This window comes from Dermacentor albipictus, chromosome 5 (genome assembly GCF_038994185.2).
Source record: "Dermacentor albipictus isolate Rhodes 1998 colony chromosome 5, USDA_Dalb.pri_finalv2, whole genome shotgun sequence".
Lineage (NCBI taxonomy): Eukaryota > Metazoa > Arthropoda > Arachnida > Ixodida > Ixodidae > Dermacentor > Dermacentor albipictus.
Window position 1 is genome coordinate 102,450,385 of NC_091825.1, and position 24,126 is coordinate 102,474,510.

General features: G+C 45.8%; 1 protein-coding gene across 5 annotated transcripts in view; it reads right to left on the reverse strand.

Moving 5' to 3' along the window:
* Nucleotides 1–412: 412 nt before the first annotated feature.
* LOC135905968 (uncharacterized) overlaps nucleotides 413–24,126 on the reverse strand; it is a 60,580-nt gene continuing 36,866 nt past the window's right edge. For 4 of the 5 annotated variants that reach the window (XM_065437119.2, XM_065437118.2, XM_065437121.2 and 1 more), the window contains exons 2-7: nucleotides 18,973–19,080; nucleotides 13,642–13,747; nucleotides 8,855–8,973; nucleotides 4,759–4,813; nucleotides 3,372–3,505; nucleotides 413–612 (exon numbers count right to left, since the gene is read on the reverse strand). In XM_065437119.2, the coding sequence (XP_065293191.1) occupies nucleotides 460–612; nucleotides 3,372–3,505; nucleotides 4,759–4,813; nucleotides 8,855–8,973; nucleotides 13,642–13,747; nucleotides 18,973–19,080 (675 nt within the window). In that variant the 3' untranslated portion in view covers nucleotides 413–459. Of the gene's footprint in view, nucleotides 613–3,371; nucleotides 3,506–4,758; nucleotides 4,814–8,854; nucleotides 8,974–13,641; nucleotides 13,748–18,972; nucleotides 19,081–20,335; nucleotides 22,248–24,126 lie in introns of those variants that run through there. The other variant, XM_070538647.1, reaches the window with a different exon arrangement.

The following is a 24,126-nucleotide window of genomic DNA, read 5'->3' on the forward strand; positions in this document are numbered from 1 at the left end:
GCGACGTGATTCAAGCTTGAGCGCATCGGCTTCATTAGTTAAACTTGTAAAAACGAGCTTGGTAATGAAGTTAAATTCATGCATAACAAAAGTATGCATAACAAACAAGTTTACTTCTGCAAAAAAATATATTGGTGAAGATAAAAACTGTACTCAATAGAAAACTAGGCAAATCTAGGGAATCTTCATCAAATTTAGGGAGAACTGATTTTAGAGTTTGGCAGCACTCGTTCGGGAAGACAGCAACACCCAGCCGCGGTCACGAAAGTGCGCCAGGGTTTGCAAAGAAAGCGTCGCTTTAAAAAAAAAAAGAAAATGAAGTTGGCACCCAACGAGGATTCGTATGGTGATTGACGTGTATATTTCTGGGGCTGGTTTACAAGGCTGATAAAATATTTTATTGGACGTTAGGGTGGTTGTTGACGTTGTAAGCCTTTGTCAACTCTCGCACGTGTTGCTTCATCTTTTTCGAGCAAACGTGAGCCCGTCAGCGATGGGTAGCAGGCACACATCTATCCGCTCGTCTTCGTGCAGTTTCTTGTTGAACGCCCGCAGTGACGTCACTTCCGATGAATTGTCGTTGGCGTCGTACACCAGGCCCCGCCACAGCACCTATCACAATGCAGATGATCACTGTTCGAGCATACGTGTTCTTGGCAGGTACCGGCCAACCGAATTCAAGAGCACATACGCAATGACGAGGCTCATAACCACAATAATCAGATGCGTTTAGTGACATCTTACAGCATAGGCAAACATGTTTTTAATGCACAGCATTCTTTGCGAACTTCAGGTACTTTGAGCGTATATATCTAGCGTCCTACGTCGCAGTGCTGGCGGTGCCAACAGCCATGAGCTGCTAGGTGTATATATGCTCATGTTCGCGTCGCCAGCGTGATCGCGGCATCATCGTTTCGAGCTCCGTCAGCCCACTCTCGCCTCTGTGCACTACTTGCGCCGAGCCACATGCGTGCGTGAGAAGATCCGGGCATGTCGGACGGGGAACGACAAGTGGTGATCGCCTCCACACGAACAGCGATTCAAGAGCAAGTTTCCCAACCCGTGCGCGCCAACCGGCTCCTGACGCTCATCAAGATGGTATTGGAAGACCTCGGCTTCGTCGAGAAGCGTGTCAACTCGGACACTGCTTTGCTCAGAGGTTCACTTGAGCAGCTCAAGGATGGCGTATCATACTGGGGTACTACTTGACGCAGAAGGGAAACGAGTTCGAAATCATTGAGCGACTAGGCAAACCCACGTTATTCCTGGCTCTCCGCGTGTCCGAGCTACGGAGTCAGCGCCTCGATGTCATCGATCTTATCGATGACATCTATAACATCGATGTCGTCGATAACGTGTCATGTTATCGATAACATGTCATGTTATCGATGTCATCGAGATAGTCAAAGAGCACGTCGAGGCGCGCCGCCGCAAGGTCGACGTCATAGCCAGGTCTATCTGCAGAATGCTTCGCATAACGTCGGTTCCCACAGCACGTGGGATCTGCATAATTTTTACTGTATACGGTCCAACTAGAAGCTCATTTCGTTCACGATCTTAATGGATACAGGGGTTAAGGCAGCTTAGGTGCGTAAAATATTCCTTTAAAATTCACTTTCATTCATTAGGGTTAAAGAGGTTCATTATCGCTTGTCGGAATAAAGACTTAAGATTCTTGCTTCGAATTTCGCGGTAACCTAAGCGTGACGTCACGTCATGTGACGTCACGAATTTCAAAGTATCTTTGTCATATTTCGGCCATTGTAGCCCAGGGAAAGCTTCTCGAGACTTGCCAAATTTAGTGTATAGTTGAGTGCTGACTTTCCACTTGAGTGTATAGAGCGCAGTGCAGTGCTTCATTGCCGATAAATAATTAACTAGACTCGAGAAGGTGCTGTCAAAATCGTAGACGTCGCGATGAACTGGCGCTGATATTTCGGGGCAGCTTCGATACCCGTCTTCCGTATTTGCGACCTTTACCGGTTTAACAAACCTCCTCTGGCAAAACGAGTGGACATTTTTCTATTGCAGAAGCGTAATTTACTACAATACAGCTTAACCTAATTATTATTCCTAATCAATGTTCCTTTATTGAATAACTTAGCTCGTTCTGGACCCTGTATTTTTGTCAGAGACTACAGCTTCATTTTCGATTATTGCTGCTTAAGAATAGCTTTTCTCACTTTTCTTCGAAACAAAAAAGCGCCACATCATCGCCTATTGTACCCTTTAACAATGACTATGTTATCACGAGGCCCACCGATTTAACGGAACAACGTTCGATAATATAGGCTGGAGTCTATTACTCCAACAGCAGCGTTATAACGAACAACACGAGCGTGAGAAACAAGAAGCTTCAAGCTGTTTTCGTTACTCCATGCATCATCGTCAGTCTCGAAGCATCAGTAACGAGCTTGAGCCGGTAGTACAGTGTACTGCCCTGTCGCGGAGTCCCTGCCACGGGACCGTGTGACAGTTTACATCCATCAGAACTTTCTTCTTATTGAAATGAAAATAGAAGGAGATTTGGTCACTTTAAAACGGTGGTGGCTACTCCTTGTCACTTGTTACAAGTCAAAATACTGTAAGAAACGTCACAACATCTTAAGAACAAGCGCACAGAGTTAAACTGCTAAACAAGGTACCGACATAGAATATAGCTGATAGCTGTCGTGATACTTTGTCTATGAAGGCTTCGTGTGCCTGTCATTCAGCCTTTTTTTTTTCGTATGACTACACACACTTCCAAATTGCCTACCGGCAATAGTTTCTCCGCATATAGTACAGATAATTTTGGTGTTCGTTCAAATGCAGTTGAAACGGATGAATTTAGCTCTTCTAACCTGTCCCCATGATTCCTCTTATCCAAGCTTCGTACTTTGGTGCTCTCTGAAATGTGGATAGCTGAGCAAGGTTATCAAAGTACAAGGTATAGATAGGTGTGAGGGATCCACGCGACCCTAGAATTGCCTCTGGTGGACTCCTTTTTCGACACTGTGTGTGTCCTTCTAGCCCGTATTTAGTTCCTGGGCATGAATGTGACCTGAACGTGTCCCTTACCTGCCGACCCATGTTTGGGCATTAGAGGCCAACAAATTTCCCCTCCCTCCCTCCCTCCGTCCCACCCTCTCTCTCTCTCTCTCTTACACTGCTTTCGCCCATACATTTCTATTCAGTTGTGTTTCAGGGGGAATCATCCTAATTAAAAGAATATAAAGTAATTCCCAGGACTCGGCATTCTTTTCAGTGACGTGATCGCGCGCTGTAGCGACATTTCCGATGACAGAAATTCTCGTGGTAGATTGCAGTCCTCGATGCCGCGAAGGTGTGTGGTTGATGGTTGATACACTACGACATGCCAGCAGACTCACGTTGTCAATGGCGATGAGGCCATTCTTCCTGACCAGCTGCAGGGCCCTCTCGTAGTAGTTGTCGTAGTTTTCCTTGTCCGCGTCGATGAACACGAAGTCGAACGTGCCCGCCTGGCCTTCGCGCAGCAGGGCGTCTGTAGCATCGTGAAGTCGGTGGGGGGAGAGAGGGGGGAATCACCAGACGTTATCAATTCTTTGCGCTTTAAAACTCGTTCGCTGCGACAGCGATCTTCTACAATTTATCACAACGCACACAGCTTTGTACAGAAGCTCTTGCATTCCGGTCTCAAGTCATGCAAGTGTAAATGCCGACGAGAGGGCGGCGATGGCGACGGCGGTGATCACGTGACGACGGGGACGGTGTCTCATTGATTAAAACATGCAGTTAGCTGTGTTGCTAGAGGGATGCTGAGCAAAATAGCACCGAAGATTAGCTCAAATATTTGCAACGCGCACCCTTGAATCGTCGCCTAGGTAAGATGTTTTATTTCGTCGAAGAACCAAAAGTTAACGCGAAGCGAATATGGAAGTGTTCATACAGAAGCGCTACGCGTACCCGTCTACTGCATTAACAGCAGTAGTATGTTTACAGGCGTATAAAATGCAGTACCACAAACAAACTTACTGCATTTCGATTATGCACCGGTTTATTTAGTCCTGTTGTGTTCTAAGCTGTTTTTGGCGATTTATCTTTTAAGATACTTAACATCTATGTATACCGTTTCCCGCTAAGAGACCTGAGACTCATGACACCGTTATACCTTTATTAGCTCAATCTTTAGCAGCTCTCTCGCTATTTTGCGTCTCTGATAACTCAGTGTAAACTTTAGCTCACACTTTTTTTTCTCAATTTATGCATCTCCATTTTTTTAACCACTAAGGAAATAGCGGGAGGAAGAGTATAGAAGCCATGACGACAATGGTGTCAGTGAACGCCCGCCGTTGATACGTCACAGCTGTCGCCGGCATGGCGCCGCTACACCTGCTGTACCGTACCGCAATTTCAGAGTTTCCTGGAACCTACTAGAAAACATGTTTATTCGGCAAAAATTCAACCAGCAGGGGCATTGTGCTTGTATTTTTTTTTTTGTTGTTGTTGGCAGTTTTGTCCTTTACTCATGCTGCTGCTGTTTCTTCTTTAAATCCAGGTGTATCCCGTGCTTGCCTTACATGGTACGTTCACAGACGTCGCGTGCTAGGCCTCTCACATCTAAATAAATGTATCGAATAGTTTTTAGTGCACGGATAAATAAATACAATTTAGTAATGCGTGGCCACTAAAACTAGATCTTATTCATTCAGCTCTTCCAGCTACTAGGACAACAGGGAACGCCCCTTGTGAACGCACGCCGGCGGAAACTGTATAAAAGACCTCTCAGAAACTCACCTAAGGATTCAACTGCCGGTGCAAACCTCAGCTCGACCTTGTCCTCCACACCGGCCTGGATAAAAGAAATAGATGAAAGCGTCATCGCGTGATTCGGTGCACCTAAGTACATGAGGGGCTACTGTAGGGATAGCATGGTGCAAACATAAACCGCCTAAAGAAGCGGTTTAATTGCGTGCATGAAAGTAATAAATTACATCGATATTCAATCTACTTGTGAAGTATTCAAGCACAAAAGAGACGTTGCTGACGTTATGACCCACGAGAACTCTGCGCTTTCGCAGAGGCGGTTAATTACTTGTGTTCTAGCTTTCCCGGTTAGAATAACAAACGCCGTTTTCTTGCGGTTGTTCACCTTGATTTATTCAAATAAAAACTAAGAGAAGGATATTTATTGACACTCTCTAATAGTGACGACTACTCCTTTTTCCTTAATATAGCAATTGTAATAAGAAAACGTTCTAAGATATAAAGAAACGTCACGCGTTCAGAATGCCTAGAGCACACAAGTACAGGAAGCAGACAGTTGCACCCCGTAGTATACCGAGTTAGAGACATGTACGCGAGTTCACGATGCGGTGCAAGATGAGCAGGTGCAGATTGGGGAAAGCTTACATATCACATAATACATGCAGAGATACAACACTCAAGAGCAATCTCTATTGCACAAGATGCACAAAGATAATTATCTAAACAAGACAATTATCTAAATAAAATAAGACAGAAGCACACAAGAAGATGGAGGCTTGAAGTGATCAACAGTGTTTAAGCGAGGAATGTCGCTGCAGAGAACGATTCGGCAGAGGAACTAGTCTTCGTCAGGGCAGTCACTGCTCCCCTTAGGATCGTATGACACACAGATGTGCATGACACATATTTCCGGCAAAAAGCGTACATAAATAAAAATGGTGACGTTCATTGCGCCTATTCTATAAATCACCTGTAGTACAAGTTTATCATCCATGTTTCGTCAGACAAATGTTTAAGTGCGCTCATTGCATTTCACTGTGCCTTTCCCCTGCCCTAGCATATGGCCGTGTTTTCGTGTTACCTTTTTTATTGCGACAGCAATTATACGAGTACACCAAGGCGCACTTTGACCGTCGTCGCGCTCAGTACTCACTATAGTCTAAGTGCGAGGAGACTGAGCGGCTCGCACACCGTGTGTGCTGCGAGTGCGAGGGCAAGAATGCATGGGCCAGTGGAGAATGACGTTGGCTTGATGAGCACCGCCTTCCCGCACACACAAAGCTTGAGGTCACGTGATCAAGTGCGCACTAGGGGAGGGCGGGTACGTGCACGGGCTAGGTGAACGGGCGTCTCCTTCACTAACCTGGTCGTGGCGGCGCATGGCATACACGGCCCACGCGCCGTATCTTCGAGATAATCTGAGGGCGGGTGCAAAAGCCGAGGGCGAGCCGAGATGGCTGGTGACTTCGTGCGCACTGTGTTGCCGCCGCCTAGCGTTGGAGGTAGCGTATAATATCAATTTTCCGAGACGCAAGAAAAGGCAGCAGGAGGTGATCGCTTCACGCGGCCGGCGCTCTTTGTGACAGCGACTGGTCGTGGTCAGCGAGTGAACGATCCGTTCATGTTTGCCATTGCGCATGTGACACCATGCTTGGCGACTTAATTAATAAGCGACTGTTTGCTGCAATTTACAACGCTGATAAAACTACGAACCTCCGTTCGTGTATATTTGCTTAATACTCCGCTATCGTTATCGATGCCTCACGTTTGGGGTTAAACTACGACATTTTTTAGCTTGTAAGCGAATGTTCGCTGCAGTTTATACAGCCTAAAATACTACGAACCTTACTTCGTGTAATTGCCTAATACCTCGGTATTGCTATCAATACTTCGCCTTTCGGGAGAAGCTGCAACATGTTTCTTTTTAGTATTATTGACATAATAGGCGGCTTTTGCACACAACTATCAGCGAGTGCTAATTCTAGACTCTTGAACAGATGTTACAATTGCACATGTCGCTTTGTGCAATTATGAACGTAGTTAATTTAGAAAACGAGTAGAAGAACATTTATTAAACACAGAACGACATTTCGGCTTCATAGCTTTCTGCTTCGACGACCGCGAAACTGTGTGTGTGTTCGGAAATTAACGCATAGTAGGGAAAAAGCGAACTGCTTCTAAAGCAAAAATACAATTCTCTTCCTTCACGCCGTATGGCGCAGAATGTTCGTGAGCGGCGCGAAAGGTCTCGAAATTGGCGTTTCAAACCATCGATAGCTGGCGGTAATTTTTGCTTTGTACTTTGACAATCGCGAAAGCTTTGGAGCGCGTTCAAATGTCACCTTCTAGGTGGAAAAAGCGAACTGCTTAGAAGAAAAAAATATAGCTCTCCTCCTTCACGTCCAATAGCACATAGTGCCCGTGAGCGGCGTGAAAAGTCTCGAAAAGGACGGTTCAAACCATCATTAGCGGACTAACGATGCCCAGTGGGCGCGGTACGCAAAGAGTTAGAACGAAGCCCACACGCATGCATTTACACCAAACTGATGAACGGCCACTGAGGTGTAATTTTCAGACAGCAAACTGCGGTTTTGTGAGTGTCACTCCTGTAAGTAGCACCTCGCGTTCAGTTGCACTGCAGCTAGAAACATTTAGAAGTTGTTGCAGGTGGTATCGCCTTGCGAGGGATGCCCTTGAAACAAGTCATGCGCCATAAATGGACACTAAAGAAAAACAATTATGTGTTCTGTATTAATAAGTTAGCCATTTAAAATACTGAAATATTCCCCAAGAGGCTTGACAAGCCAGAAATCAAAGATTAAATAAAGACCAGTTGAGACGTCGCCTTGGAATTCCCAAACCAGCACGCCATGGTGTCAGAAATTTGGCGGCGTCTGCTCAATCGTAGTTATTTTTTTATCGGGATAGTTGTATTCTAAAAGAGCCAAAGACTGAAATTGGCAAGCTTAAAGAACCTTTGCTGGTCTACAACAAAAGTACTTTGAAATTCCTAACACCATACTAACGCACCAGCGCTGGCGCTTCGGCGCGCACTTCAAGTAATCGGTCTTTGACCTTCATTACCGCTCCTAGTAATCAACCAGCACCAGTACTGAAGTGTGGCGTCACAGATTTCAATGTATTCTTCTCGTATTGTGGCCGTTGGGGCTCCGTGGAAGTTTTTGAAGCTTCCCAAGATCAGCCACGGGCTTGTTTAAAACACAATGTAGCTCACCTTAACCAATAAAAATTAATAGGCCTGCCCAAGCGTCGTCAAAATCTGTGACGTCATGGCGAACTGGTGCTCGAACTCTAAGACGGCGGCGCCGGCCGTTGTCCTTACTTTTTACGTCTTCTCTTGCTTATCGAGCCTTCTCTCGCGATAACAGCGACACCACTTGGTATTCTTGAAGGTTAGTTTATTAGCACAACAGAAAACATTTTCCTGTTTATGTTGCTCTCAAAAACTCGAAACTTCGAGGAGTGCGCCCGTCCTTTCCGTTACGTCATCGTTGTTACCGCGTCGTCGTACCAACATGCCATCCTCAGCTTCAACTTCACCGTATGGCAAAAAAAAAGAAAGCTTTAAGCGTCAACGAGGATAGAACTCGCTCCCGTGCGGTAATTTGCATCTGGCAACCATGCACCATGCAGGCTATCAGTTTTCGGTTATTTTCCTGGTATCTATTACAAATAGGACAAAAATAAATTCATTCTACATCCCGGCCCTGCGTTAGTTTATGTCCAGCGAAGCTGTTGCACAACCACGACTGCAACTGCTGAGGGAGTTACGCAGCGCTTTATTGGTGGTTCGAATGCTTGTTTTGAGCTTGTTCTTTATCGAAACGCATGCCGTTCGGCGTGCCGTTCGGCGCACTGTTCGCTTCACTTTGCTGAGCGCTTGTAGCCTCTGACTCACGGGGGTATGAGCCATCGCATTTTTTGCTTGCTCCCACAAAGAGTTACGCGAAAGCCTCATAATTTCCCGGAAGTCCCTTTCTCGTTGCCACTGGCGCATAACATCGACGCGACAACGCGCCACGCTAACACGGTATAGCGTTACGGCCACAAGTCAAGATGTTTTCGGCGTGGCCGCGCGAATCCAGTCAAAAGTGAACACACGTACTTCCTTCCAGTGCGGCCTGCCAACGTTGACCAGGTCCTCGTGCAGGTCGAGTGCCACCACCTTCCCATCCGGAGGCAGAGCCAGCGCGGCGGCCACGGCGCTGCAACCCGTGAAGGTGCCTGCACAGAACGCGCGCATGCGTGCTCGAAGTTCGTGGCAGTTTCCAACAATGATTACTCGAGGGGAAACTCTGGTGCTGCGAACGTTCAGCTGTCGCGGGAATTATGTATTGTACAAGCCACTTGTCTATTTTTCGTACTTTTGGCTTCAGAGGCCCTCGCGTAGCCCTATTTAATGCCCTTCATTTTTCTAAATTTCCAAGCACTCGCGGTCTCTATGCGCACGTAGGTAATTACAGCAAATTGTTGCATTTATAACGCAACATTTTGTCAAAAACGATTGATTTGCAAAGTCCCAGTGCCATTTGAAATAATAAGGACTAAGTTTAGGCAAAGCGCCACGTGCTGTATGCCAGCATTTCCGTGCTGGCTGAACCGCCCCACTTCTCCCATAGACGTTTGCGATAGAGTTAGCTGTGATAATTTATGTAGGAGAGTCTATGGTTTATGGTTCATGGAAATTGAGATCTCGCAGTTCTTTTTTTTAGGAAGACACGCCATAAATACTGAAATACCTGAAAAGAAATCCCAGCGTGTCATTTAGGCATGGCGTTCCACCATGCGACGGCATGCCACGGCATAGGCGTCGCCGTAACGATCTCGCGTCACGTGATGTCTGGGCTTATAACATCGTCAAAAGGTGTGTCATTGGATCAATCAGAAACAATATGAATCATTTTGTCTAGTGTCCCAGCACAGGCATCACATAACCTGATAAAGACGCCACTGACACCGCGTTACGTCCACACTAAAGGCTGAGTGGTGTGTGTGTGTGTGTGTGTGTGTGTGTGTGTGTGTGTGTGTGTGTGTGTGTGTGTGTGTGTGTGTGTGTGTGTGTGTGTGTGCGTGTGCGTGTGCGTGTGTGCGCGTGCGTGTGCGTGTGTGTGCGTGTGTGTGTGTGTGTGCGTGCGTGCGTGCGTGTGTGTGTGTGTGTGTGTGTGTTTGTGTGTTTGTGTGTGTTTACGCTACGTGGCCAAAGAAAACGCTATGTCACGTCAGACTCAAAGTGCCTTGTTACATTAAAGCAAGCCGGTAACCATTACTCAGAGCAGAAGCTCGATACGCCAGAAGAGGGTGCACAAGTGAAACACCGGTGTCAACACTTTTATCAGCACCCCAAAGTACAGCTACATCACCAGATATTCTGAACGATTGGCCGAACCTAGTAATTGCTGGTACGAAAAGAAATGTAATATGTGGATAATTATGTAGAGAGAGAGAGAGAGACATTCTTTAATGAGTATTGGACATAATCGCATGGCCTACACCTAGAATACTACTTCCTGTGAGACTAGTGATGCACGAAATGACCCCCTCATAGGCATCACACACTCACATGCAATATGTCCAAGTAACAAGCACAAGCATGCACAGTAACAAGCATCTTGATTATGTGCTTCAAGCTAATGTCCAGGAGGCAGACCAAAAGCGTCTTTGTTGCTCTCGGAGCTGTAGCAGCGCTGTCTCAAGAATAGGATACACATCCAAAGAACTTGTATTTCTTGTGCCTGTCAAAGACAGTTTTGAACAGTGAGTTCAGTTTGAGCCGATCTTGAACCTGCGCGAACGCATAGGCCTAACCGAGCCGACGAGCTCGTTCTCCCGCTAAGAGCGGTCCTGAACTAAGAAGTAAGCTAAGACGAAGGAAAGTATTCGTTAAATATTTAAATTATGGGGTTTTACCTGCCAAAACTATGATCTGATTATGAGTCACGCCGCAGTGGGGAACCCTGGAATAATTTGGACCACCCGGAGTTCTTTGGCGGTCACCTGAATCTAAGTACCCCACTGGTGTTCTCGCATTTCGCCCCCATCGAAATGCGGCCTCCCTTGCCGGTATTCGATCCCGCGTCCCGCTTAGCAGCCCACCACCTCAGCAAACACGGCGAGTGGAAATTGTTCCTAATATGTACGACTAGCATACTTGGCTTACTTCCCCCCCTTTCGCCTGCTACTTTATTGATGCGAAAGCATCAAGTGGCCCATTGAGCGAGAAAGTCGGCGGCATCTGTAGCAGCGAAAGGCGGCACCTAAATTCCCATTGGATGTGATGCCACGTACACGAACGCCAGAGTGGGCGAAGGGGAACAGCTGCTGCTGCGTTAGCGCGCCAAGTGTTGCGGGAGGGGAGAGGGCATCACCGCGACGCCACGTCGCCCTCGCTCTCACTCTCGGAAGGCGGCGCGCGGTCTTCATCTGTCTCTCTGGACCCTACCGGGTTTAGCCTCTACGCGCCTGCTGGCCTTGGTGGCCGATGCTGCTTCCTCGGTCTCTCGTGGCGCAGGACGTCGGTGGCATGCGGCGTTGACATCGCAGGCTGCTGCTGCTTGCTGGCTCGGGCAGCAGGTGCTACCTGAGTGGTACCACTGTGGCACATTAATCGCAGCACAAAATTCGAAGAACCACCCAGGAGCGTCCAATTGTACTTTAATGCTTTCGCATCCTCAACTCATATGAAATGCCTAGGTGTCCTTGGATTTCTTTTATTGCAAACGTGCCCGCATGCTAAGTGGTGGCCTGTACAAATGAAAAAAATCGAACCATTTGCGATCGAAACATTCTCGCGATTTCTGCCACTCGGCCGTGTGAATGCGCCAGGCGAGTAATTTGTCATGTGCGTTCTGTGCAACTTGTGTGCTTCCGACGAGACCTCTGCTACTGTTCTTTTTTATTCTGGCGGCCAAATGCAGTCCACGTGAAGCCTTAAAATGACTGGATGACAAAGCGCTCGCAGAAGGTAAAATATTGGGGCCCTAGAGGCCTTAGACTCGACCGTCATCTGCGCAGACAGCGACTAGCCCTTCGACGCTCTTTGGGGACTGGGCTTTGTGGCTAACATAGAAGGATCTGCTTCAATATATTCATTAATCTTTAGAGTAAAATTAGTTGCTTGACATTTAGGGAAACCACGAAATTTATCCTTGTAGGGATGTCATTCGATTTTGGTGAATGAAATAGCCGTGAATGGCCGCGTTCAAAAAAAAAATAAACATCTGCAGATATAACATATAAGTCTGATGCCCAGCTGAATGTGGCGTTATTTCTCGTAGAAGTGTTCATCTATGATGGTTTATTCCAATAAAATAGAAAAAAAGCAAGGACATTTTATCATACAACAAAGATATAGCCAACTGAGAATAAATTAAGAATGTAATAACGGGCAACATAGACGCTGCTGCATTAGGATAAATAGTTCGCAAAAGTGCAACCTCGATTTATACCAGTGACCGCACCGGCAACTATAGTGAGCCTGTAAAAGAATAGCTTGAAGCTAAACATTTCGACAGAATTGCCTGTCTGGCTGGGAAATTGATTAGGACTTGAGACTGACTCCAACCAAATAACTGAATTTTATTAGCCCGACGTTTCGGAGCCCATTCGGCTCCTTCTTCAGGGGGTTGTTCTTCGGGAGGTGGCGAACAACCCCCTGAAGAAGGAGGCGAATGCTCCCCCTTCCTTTCTTTACAAAAGACGCTTTAAAAGCTGCACACCGCCACCCCCCGAAGAACAATCCCATGAAGAAGGAGTCGAATGGGCTCCGAAACGTCGGGCTAATAAATTCAGTTATTTGGTTGGAGTCAGTCTCAAGTCCTAAAGGAATAGCTGTATTTATTTTCAGCAGACGCTATCGCGCACTGGAAATACACCTCTTGGCCAGACTGCTTTCTAACAATGGCGAATTGACTGATACGTCATTGTTTGATGGTGCAGTGCAGCGCAAAAAAACTCTTAAGTGAACTTTAGTAAGTAAGTAACTTTAGTAACTTTAGAATAACTTTAGAATAACAAAACAAGCTATTTTTGTTTCTTTCAGCGGAAAGCTTGCCACTTCCGTTCCCAAATTCCATTCTCCACTCCAAAACGAAAGAATAGCTCGCGTACGACTGCCGATGTTGTTCTCATTCGCTGAACAATAAGTTAAGCATTCAGTTTAAGGTAACTTGGTGGAAAGCTGGCAGGATGAAAATAACCTATATATGCGTACGGAACTGCAATTCGCACAGGTGCGCATCTAACATATACGAATGTATGAGGGGAGGTTAAAAAACGGGAACACGTGTGCCGCGATGCTTAAGCGAAAACATGGAGTGATTCTTTAAAAGTATGAACTACAGATAAAGCAATGTATATTTAGGTGAAGCCCATTTTAGGGGGGCTCGAAATTTATCGGCTTGTTGGAATTTTTTTACGTTTTTTTTTATATGTGGGATACCCCATTCTTGGTCTACCGGGTATTCTTGGTCTGTTGGGTCTACTCGGCCAATCCCCAAGAATGGCTTCCCTCTCATCAATGGCAGAAGGAAGACGAGGTACTTCTCTAGTGGAACACATCTAGTGCTTTTCTGGATTTCTCACTACACTTATTGTGGGGTCTACCACCCCCTACCCCCCCCCCCTGGTGTCTTGCGCGCGGTGCAAGAAGGCACGCTTCATCCCCGTCTTCCTTCCTTGCGCGAGCGAGATCAAGCCACCTTCCTCCGCTCACCCTAGCACACGTTCACTCGCGCCCACGGCATACGGCCCGCAGCCTCGATGTTACCGCACTTAGATTTTATACAGAACATCACAGCGACGCCGGTGGCGGAAATGCTCCTGGAGTGTCTACGTAATTGCTACGGCAATAAAATTGCACGTACCACATCAGCTGGCGCTTGACGCACGACTCACCTATTTCGAGGTACTTTTTAGCCGACATTGTTTTGAGTAGGATCTGGAAGAACTGCAGCTGGCAGCTGTCCCCCAACATGGAGCCGTACACGTGACTCTTGGTGATCTGCAACAAGCGACGCGCCGCAGGACGCTGTAAGTTGTGGGCATAGTTTTCGTGGCCTCGTGAAGAAAAATACCGGTACGTGAAAGAAAAACGTACAGTCAAAGGAAAACTATGTAAATTCGACATAACAATTGTACATAAAGTAGTATTATGTAAACGAAGAACAAAATAGGTCGATCGTAATCGCTGTTCGACTCACTAATGTTAAAGGGGAGGGATGTGTGGGTTTGGGGGTGGGTGTGCTTACATATGTATGCAGATGTGTGCGTACATGGGTCTATATAAGCGTTGCAGACTTGAGCAAAACTATCTTGGCCAATTCTTCGTATTATCAAATAAGCATCGCACATGGTTGAAATAAACATTCGCCAATATAACAATTGGCTGTCGCACTCTGCTGTGCGTGGTATACCATACAATGGGAAATGCACACCACACTTGCTATTAGCACTTTCAGAAGCTTTAATTGCCTAGTAAGCTGGCAAGCATGCCAAAGCAGCCGACAGAATTCAGCACAGGCCACTGGCTCCTAAAACAGAGCCTCGTCGTCTTTCAGTATGGTGACGCCATCTACCCGTAAAGCAGCGAATAGACGGAACGCCAAGGGTCTTCAAATTGTGGCACTTATCGCTGGTGCGCGTTTCGACCATTTGTTTCAAGTTGGTGTTGTTTTTATACTATTTGGAAAAAGTAAAAGTCAGTGAAGAAAGCCACTGTGTTCGTTCGCCTATAACGATCACGTTAAGCAAACCACAACGTAACAGGCAAGCGCGCCCACTTTTTTCGCAACAAAATCTATTGCTGTGTAGGTTAGTAATATTAGCCTGCGGGCGCGACCCCACTGAGTCTTCTGTTTCCCCTTTCCACTTCCACTCTTTCCCTTCCCCAATGTAAGGCTGACAATAGGGTGCGGCGATGGTTAACGTCCCTGCCTTTTATTCTCTAACTCTATTTTCTCTCTCTCTCAACAGTGCTGATTACAACAAATGTGTTCGCCCGCAGAAACTTGTGAACAGATATTATATGCGTGTGTCTTTCCTTTGAAGATCAACGGCTTGTCACTCTCCCCATGACTAAGCCAACCAGATGAAAGACTTAATTGAAAACAAGATCATGGCTCATGGTTTCCCACGTCGACGGTAACACGTTGAACGACTAGTTGGTTCATTTGAAGGATTGTAAGAAGAACCTTCTTCCTCCTTTCTGGTTGTGTTTCTTCCCGGCTTGAAGAAGTAGTAAACAACCGTTTCATACGTAGCAGCGGCAGAAACCCACAAGACCGCTGCAGCAGTTTCTGAACTCAACCAGGCGGAGTCACTGTATGTGAGATAGCGACAAACAATCTTCTACATCTCCAACGAGGTTTACCTCTGCCCTCTCCCTCTGTCTACAGCTTCTGGCTCTGTACCCTTGCCCCGCTGTAGGATAGCCAACCAGGGTCAGCATACTGGTTACCCTTCCTCTCTTTCTTTTTCACTCATCGGCCTCATTTACTGGCACAGAGCATCATCGAGATATGTTATAAGTGTTTTCTTTTGGTTACTCAACACGGTCAGGACCTCTTCATCTGGCGCCTGACAATCAACAGGACGCGAACATGTATGAAGTTGCAGAGCAATGCCGAAGCGTACATCCTGCGCAAAGTGAGACAGCTCGCACCCTCCATCCCTAGGAAATTCTAAGAGTCGCAGATCCAGGTACAGCAGGTTTGGCAAAGTACTTATTTTTCTGTCTGAATTTCGTTAACCATGTCGTTAACCATGTACTTAACCATGCCTGCATATATTTTTTTTTAAATTCCTCTCTGTCGCTCTCTTCCTCTAATGCAATATTCCAAAGAGCCTCACCAACTAGGATCGTGCGCCCCAATTTTCTTACGCACTGTAAAAAATTTTTTTTATAACGACTAAGGCTCGTCAGCCCGTTCGTAATGTCGGCGCCACAAATTTACTGCTCGAAATCTGCCAAAAAGCCGCGCTGCCGCTAAACTAAAAAACAGTGCAACGTTGCCCTATATATATATATATATATATATATATATATATATATATATATATATATGAGCATGTGTTGGAAACCTCAAGCTCTGGTTGTAGATGATTTCGTGCTAACTTATAGACAGGAAGGATCAGAATAAAAGACACAACTGCTCAACTGCTCCGCTGAAAAACGTTGTTATCATGGTGTAGGAGGAGGAGGAGGAGTAGATTTTAATAAGCAAAAAGGAGGAGAGGTTGGCCTGGAGAGCGTATGGTGTAGGTAGTCTACATTCGTGTAGTCCTAGTGGGGAGACGGATGGGTGGAATTTGAGTGTGCTGAATAGGTAAAAGGTCACGCTTGTACGTGCTTCTACAAGCAACAATGTCAAAGTTCTTGTGACTATTAATAAAGGAAAAATATAATGAACTAATGTGCACTGAGAAAGAGATGGCCGGGCTTTGATGAGTGCTCTGATGCCATATGCAGCCTTGCATTTCAAGCGATGAATTTGGCTGTGAAACTTAAACTTGCTGTTTATTTGCACTCCAAGAACTGTTGCAGATTAAGTGATAGTAATATCATGTGATCTAGCAATTACAGACGTAGTGTTAGGTACGTGTTTCTGTGGGGTCATGAGAACCATAAACTTAGTGTCACATGGAATAAGGATCAATTGATTAGTTGAACTCTAGCGAACGCTAGTCTTAAAGAGACTGACAACTGGCCAGAATGTGTTGCGAGACGTTTGATGGAAATGAAATGACCATGATTTATAGTGACAAGAATCTAGCACGCTGTTCGGGATTTAAGCAGGAAATATAATTTTAAATTGGCAAAGAAAGTCAGAAAAACCAGTAAATGGTGAGGCCTGGAGGTGAAATCGTGGTACTTCGAAATGCAGTCAAGAGATTACTGTACGTAAGTCGACTGTCGTTAAGTGCAGTATAATTATTGCTTAAAATTGCAGTTAGTGCATTATTAGAAACTTGCGCTTTATTCTATCGTATTATGAATAAAGGGAAAATCAGACATCCACCCTTTCGTAGCAATTGTTACAAAGGAAACCCATATGGTTTCCTTTGTAGATTAAATTATGTAGAATAGATTAGATTATGAAGTAAACAAAGTCCACGCTAACAAGCGGCGCTCGCGTCGTCTCACATGCGTGGCGGCGCACGTGCTGTTGTACGCGCGCGAGTATATCACGAGTTTGCAAGTACTCAGAGTCTTATAATCTCCCTGTGATATGCCATCGACGAGTTGTGCCGTAAATGGGTGCGCTTTTTTACCTTCGTGTCGGCGCCTGTGTCACACTGTGTCACATTGTCGGCGTCGGTACAGTGTGACAGAGGCGCCGACACGAAGGAACAGAACACTGTCGCCGACAGTCGGCAGACCGAAATCGGTGTCGGATCGGCTTAGTGTGAGTGAGCATTTGCCAGTCGGCATTCTCCAGGCGCGCTGCTTGCGGCTGGGATGGTTGTCTATCGTGCAAGTTGGATTCGTCGCTTCCGCTGCCGCTTTCGTCCGTCGAAGCCCCATGACGTTCGGGTGCCACTTCGTAAGGATCTAAATTCTGAGCACGCATGGGAGCTAAAATCCTTTTTTTCCAGCCCGCTCAGGTCTTCGAGAGAAGACATCGGAAATCAGACGCGCAGCTTGGCTACAGCAACACGAACAGCGTATCACGTGTAAAAGCGTCGTTTCGTTTTCGATGTGCTTGGTTTCGTTTTGACTGGTAAAATACCAAAGCAATTGGACAGGAAACCCCAAAATCACGTGGCTATTATCGCAGAAATACTTTAACACTTTGGAAAACATAAATCGCAGGAACATCGACTTGATAAACCAAATAATACTTTCTCACACCTACGGCCGCACTTGTCATCTGCCTCCCACTATAGGCCAGCCTATAATCGCTATCGCGCTCTCCTATCGCCGTTTCCAGCATGCTTCCAGTGAACGACTTCATCCTCACTGCAGATCGAAAAATTCTGCTAAAAAAATATTCCACGGCGTTTTCCGCGTTAGTGCTTCATAATTAGACGCTCTGGCCGGTAAGCTTTCCATTGCACTAAAGAAAGTGAGTACCATGAAAATTGGTTGTCAGTCGCTTTAAACCAGTATTTAGTTCCAAAGTTAGGGAGGCAATACAAGTATCAGATTTTGAAACCGTAGTGTCATCAGCATATAAAACGACACGAGTACCGTTAGTTGTTTAGGCGGGTCATTAGGTTATAAAGATTAGCGGACCTAACATTGAGCCCTGAGGTACGCCTTGGTTAAATGTTTTTGTGCCAAGAAGACAGTCACCCAGCTAACAATTTTTTGCTGTTCGTTAAATACCATTATAAAAGGTTTAACGGAGGACCAGGCGTACCATAAACTTCAAGTTTGTTAAGGAGGATAGTATGGTTAACAGTATCAAAAGCCTTGCTAAAATCCAAAATTATAGAACCGACAAGATATCCGGAATGAATTTCATTTTTAGTAAAATCTGTTAAAGGAAGAATGGCCAGGCTTGTTGGGCGCCCAGAACGGAATGCGAATTGAGAATTTGTTGATACATCAAACTTATTGAGATAATCTTTTAGATGCACCCAAAAAAAATTTCTTCTATTATTTTACCGATGATAAAAACAATAAAAATTGGACAGTAATTACATATGACGAGCCTGTCATCCATCTTAAGAACAAGGATTATTCTTGTGTTCTTTCAGAAGATAGGAAAAGCAGCGTTTTTGAAAATGAGGCCTGTTTATGACGTAGCTGAGCGTGTCGCAGACAAGATGAGCCACTAATAACCCACTAACCTTTCAGCCCGAACCCAAGATTTGTGGAGCAGTGAGGCAAATACATTTTGCACGCAATGATAATCCACAAGCGCAACGAACGCAAACACATTACAGAACATGTTACCTTGGACGAGGGTTTTCTGTCTTTTTTCAAGCGAGCTGAAGACTACACAGGCATCTTTAATGAAGATCATCAAATAATAGAAATCAAATAATAATAGTGCCAGTGATAGCACTGCGTCGACGACGGGAATAGTGGAAAGACACCTCGGGTGTCCTTATAATTTCTGTCCCAATAAAATGTGAAATAAACGTACTTACCTGCAATGCCTCAGCACGTAAAATGTTTGCCTAGCTGACAGCAAGTGCCACTCAACTGAAACTATCTAATAACAAATACAGCATTTCATCATCATACTTGTTTGTGGTCATATGTCTGACATCGCTCACCTCCATGAGTTTCTTTTGTACTGGATGCAGCCGTAACGTATGGTCTTCGGCATACTTGGCAGCCTTCGGGCACACCAGGTCTTTCTTTGAAGGAACCCTTAGCTCTTCCTGAAAAGTCACAAGTATAAATAATATATATACATATGTATCGATGAGAGGAGGAGTGGAGAGGGGGTATTCTGCAAGTGTTCACCTACAGTGCACTCTCCAAATCGGCCATTGCTAGCTGGCTGGTACCTTTCTAGAGAGAAGGATAGTGTGGCTGGGGGCGCCTGCCTCCACCTTACTGGTACCCCAGCCCAGTCAATCAACTATTCAGGAGCAGCAGGTGAAACGCAGCAGCTGCTGATTACTACACCCGCAGGGCTGCGCAACATGCAACGGATTTTTAGGTGCCCGCACCAGGCTTCAGACTTCTGAGGTTCAATCAGCGCATGACCACGAATCTTGTTGCCAGACGCGATACTCCCCATGAATCGTTGGTGGCGTGAAGGGCATTAAAATGGGGGGGAATGTGGCGGTGCTGGATTTTTTTTTTTTCTGGCGCTCTTCTTATTACATATGAAGTGCGCCCGACCCAGAACCGCATTCAACTTTCCAATGCAAAGACTGCACTATTGGAACAGATTCCATAATTAAATCGAACACGGCTTTTTTACGTTATTGCTGAATAACCCCATGTGCTATCACCCGAGAACTGACGCTCTTCCTTCACACGTGCGACTTGCTATTCAACATTCACAGGTATTCGCTCATATGACAGTGCTGTAGGAGTAGGAGTCAATTCAGGTAATTTAGATCCATTAACGTTCGAGGATTGGCACTAGCGCGATACACACAACCTGCCGCAATTACCCGACAAATTTTACGTATATCGTAATTAACTGCACCAAGCGGGTCGATTCCTCGTCATGCTGCTAGACCTGAGGTAAGCTAATGGCCCGTAGCAATGCCGGTGCCGCCAGGTCCAATGGTTTCTTTTGAGATCGCGGTGTCTCCGCATACATCGCTCCTCGTGCCTGTTACGATGTCAGCGCAGTTAGGTCCAATCACTTCTCTGCGCTGGTTCGGCACAGATGTCAATCAGCATCCTAATGCACGTGCTGACGGTGGTTCGCGCCATAAGTAAACAGATATGCGCAGGTTGGCTTTCGTGTGAGGGAAAAGGTTAGCCTATAGCTTGCAGCTACAATGTCGGCGCTGCCGGGTTCAGTCAGCCCTCTGGAAAGCCCTGGTTCGACGAGTACATCACTCCTCATTACAAAGTACGTGCTGTCGCTGACCCACGCCAAGAATAAACGAATACACTCAGATTGGCTCTCGCAAAAAAAAGAGAAAGTTAAGCCTTTATACTGCCATTTACAATGTCGGCGTAGCCATGTCCAATCTCATCTCTGGGAAACGCTGGTCAAGCGCATTCATGCAGTTAGCGGCACGTCCAGAGCCGGCCCTAAAACGATTTGTTCTGTTCCTGCAGGTGCGCAACTACGTCACAAGAGTTTCAAGTGGTTCATCGGACGTCGGATGCTCTTTTGCACGGATGGCTTCGACGGTGTGGCAGCTCTGCTGAAAAACGTGGAACTTTTCCAGTTCTTCTTGACTTCGGTTCGCGTCACAAGATGGTGCTCTGATCAACAAGCGCCGTCATCGTCCCCATAAAAACGCATCGCTTGCAAGCAGCAAGCGCAGTTGGCGGCACGTCCAGAGCCGGCCCTAAAACGATTTGTTCTGTTCCTGCAGGTGCGCAACTACGTCACAAGAGTTTCAAGTGGTTCATCGGACGTCGGATGCTCTTTTGCACGGATGGCTTCGACGGTGTGGCAGCTCTGCTGAAAAACGTGGAACTTTTCCAGTTCTTCTTGACTTCGGTTCGCGTCACAAGATGGTGCTCTGATCAACAAGCGCCGTCATCGTCCCCATAAAAACGCATCGCTTGCAAGCAGCAAGCGCAGTTGGCGGCACGTCCAGAGCCGGCCCTAAAACGATTTGTTCTGTTCCTGCAGGTGAGCTGGTTTCACTGTAGCAACTTTTCTGTACATTCCATGCCGCCAACTGCAAAACTGTCATTTGCTTGATCTACCGCGTGTGTTCTCTTGTGCGCATGTGTGATGGAAGGAAAAGATTGTGCTCAATGTGGGGTTGATTTTGCCGGCGAAGACCGGTGCATGGAATGCTCTAACTGTGCATCGTTGTATCACCTCGGTCAAGAGTGCTCAGGTGTGGCTGAAGGCACATTCTTGTCGATGGGCCCGAAAAAGAGGGAAAAGTGGCGGTGTAAAACATGTAGATCAGCGGATTCTTCCCAAGGCAGTTCTAGCCAGTTAACAGCTATTGCTGAAAAGCTGTCGTTGCTGGATTCTATTCGTGCGAAAGTTGAATCTCTTTCCCTGGTTCCGTCGAAAATAGACGAACTGTTGTGCCTCAAGTCCGAGATCGAAGTAGTGAAAACAAAAATGCAGGAAATACACGACTCGGTCGACTTTCTTTCAAATAAATATGATTCCTTGCTGAAAGGATCAGCAACACGAGAGAAACAGGTCACTGAATTGTCTTCTAGGGTGATGGCACTTGAGGATCAGGTCGCTTCTCAGGCAGCTGTCATTCAAGACCTTAGAGGAGAAATAAATGCCTCTGAACAGTATAGTAGGTCCTCAAACCTCGAAATTCATAACGTACCCCAACTTCCTAGTGAAAACTTGACTACTACTGTTGCTGAACTGGCCGCTCAACTAGGCATTGATTCATTCCTGCCAGGTCACGTAGTAGCTGTGCACCAGTTGCCCAGGAAGAGCAAAACAGCTCCAGTTTTAGTGCGCTTCCTTTCGGCGGGCATACGTGACAGCTGGCTGGCAAAGCGAAAGAAACTGAAATCTCTGGCGAAGGAAAATGAGCCCTCGGTTTTCTTTGTCGAAAACTTGACGAAATACAACAGAGAACTGTTCTGGGAGACAAAGACTAAGGCCAAAGAGGCCGATTTCAAGTTCGTATGGGTGAAACATGGGAAAATTTATGCCCGTAAGAAGGAGGGTGACCCAGTTGTGCGCATAATGAGCCCTTGTGACTTGTCTCGGCTAGTCTGACCTCTTATCCTCTGCTTTGTCTGTTGTAATCTTTTTCCTGATTCATGGCTTCGTGCGAACAATTTCGAGACTTTCCTTCTTTTTCTGTTCTTTTAAAACCAGGTGAAGGCACATTCACTGTTTTTCATGCAAACGTGCGTAGTATTCGCAAGCACTGGAATGAATTTTGTGTCCACGCTGGTGCAGTACGTGATATAGCTGATGTTTTTGTCCTAACTGAAATTAATATTGGGCAGGAACATACTGGTCTCTTTCAACTCCAAGGTTATCACAATCATTTTTTGACGCGCAAGGACGGCCGTGGCGGTGGAATTGCCATTTTCATCAAAAATTGTTGGATTTCAAGTCCTCTGAACATAATTTTCACAAGTGCTGAATCGCTAGCCCTTCGTATTCACACACGATCTTTTGCCATCACATTGCTCGCTATTTATAGGCCGCCAAATCAAAGTGTTAGAAAGTTTGTGGACGAATTGCATCTACTTGCTTTTCCATCTGGTCACGTGTGCATGATAGGTGATATTAACATTGACGTGCTGAAGAAAGAACGACACATTGTAGCTGATTACTTGAACACGCTTGCTGACGTTGGAATAGATTCTATTATCAACCTTCCCACACGTGTCGAAATTTTGGGTACATCGCTTGTTTCTTCATGCATAGATCACGTCAACGTTCGCACTGAGAACGACCAGGTACTTCCGTTTATTATTGAGCAAAAGCTATCCGATCACTTCTATGTTGGGTGTAGCTTTCTATCGTCTCAGCATGCTGCGGCTAACAACCCAGTATCACAGATAGAGGTTATTGATAAAAGGAAGCTGGACTCGTTGTTGCAAGGCTACGACTGGAAATCTTTCCTAGCAGAAGTTCCTGCCAGTCGCCTGTATAAATCTTTTATTGCCGTTTATACGCAGGCAGTGCACTCTTGCAAAAACGTAGTCGTCTTAAAGCAACGAAAGCCGAAATGCCCGTGGATAAATGGAAATGCTCTAACCGCGTTAGCTGAAAAAGAACTAGCCTGGGCGCGTTGTCGGCGCTCACCTAATAATCAGTATCTTCGTGAAGCTTATAAGATGGCTCGCAATAAAGTCACTGCTGTGCTTAGAGGTGCCAGACGACAGCACTTCCAAGGTAAATTTTCTGAATTTAGAAAAAAACCCGTCCAAGACTTGGTCCGTGGTTAACGAATTAAGGGGTCGTCCCCGGAAAGGCCCATACCAAACTATTGCGAAGAATTTCGGTCCACCATCTATAACGTTAGCAGACCAATTTAATTCCTTTTTCTCGTCTACTGCAGCAAGCTTGTCCGGTAATACGGCTAGTTATTGTATGCCACAATCGGTAGTTGACTCTGCATTCCTACCTGAGTGTACCGAGGATGATATTCGCTACATCTTATTTAACTTAAAACAGCACAAGTCGGTTGGATTAGATGGTGTATCTGTGGACGTCCTTCGCAGAAATTTTGAGGCTCTGAAGAATGTTCTTTTAGCAATTATAAATAACATTATAACCACGAAAGAAATACCGCCTGGCCTCAAGGAAGCGCTTGTAGTTCCTCTCTTCAAAAGCGGACAGGTCAATGTTGTCACAAACTACAGGCCAATTTCGATACTTTCGTGCATTGCTCTTATACTTGAAAAGCATATTTTTCACGTAATGCAGAGCTTCATTGACGCGCACAACATAATGTCGCCTAATCAGTACGGATTTACTTGTGGGCGTGGTACTAGATTAGCATTAGATGAATTAACCGATTTCCTTAATAGTACTCTCGAAATTAGTGCATTCGCTTGTGCATTATTTCTAGACGTATCAAAAGCTTTTGACTCCGTCAACCATGAAATTTTACTTGTAAACTTCATAGCTATGGCTTCCGAGGGCCTTTTCTAACTTTCCTTAAGAATTATTTGCACGGTCGAATTCAAGTAGTAGTTCTCGGAAATATTAAAAGCAAACCTAGACAGTTGAGCGCTGGAGTTCCCCAAGGGTCGATTTTAGCTCCCCTTTTATTCAACTTGTACGTTAATGATCTCAGTCAAGCAATTTTTCGCTGTCGGGTGTTTCAATA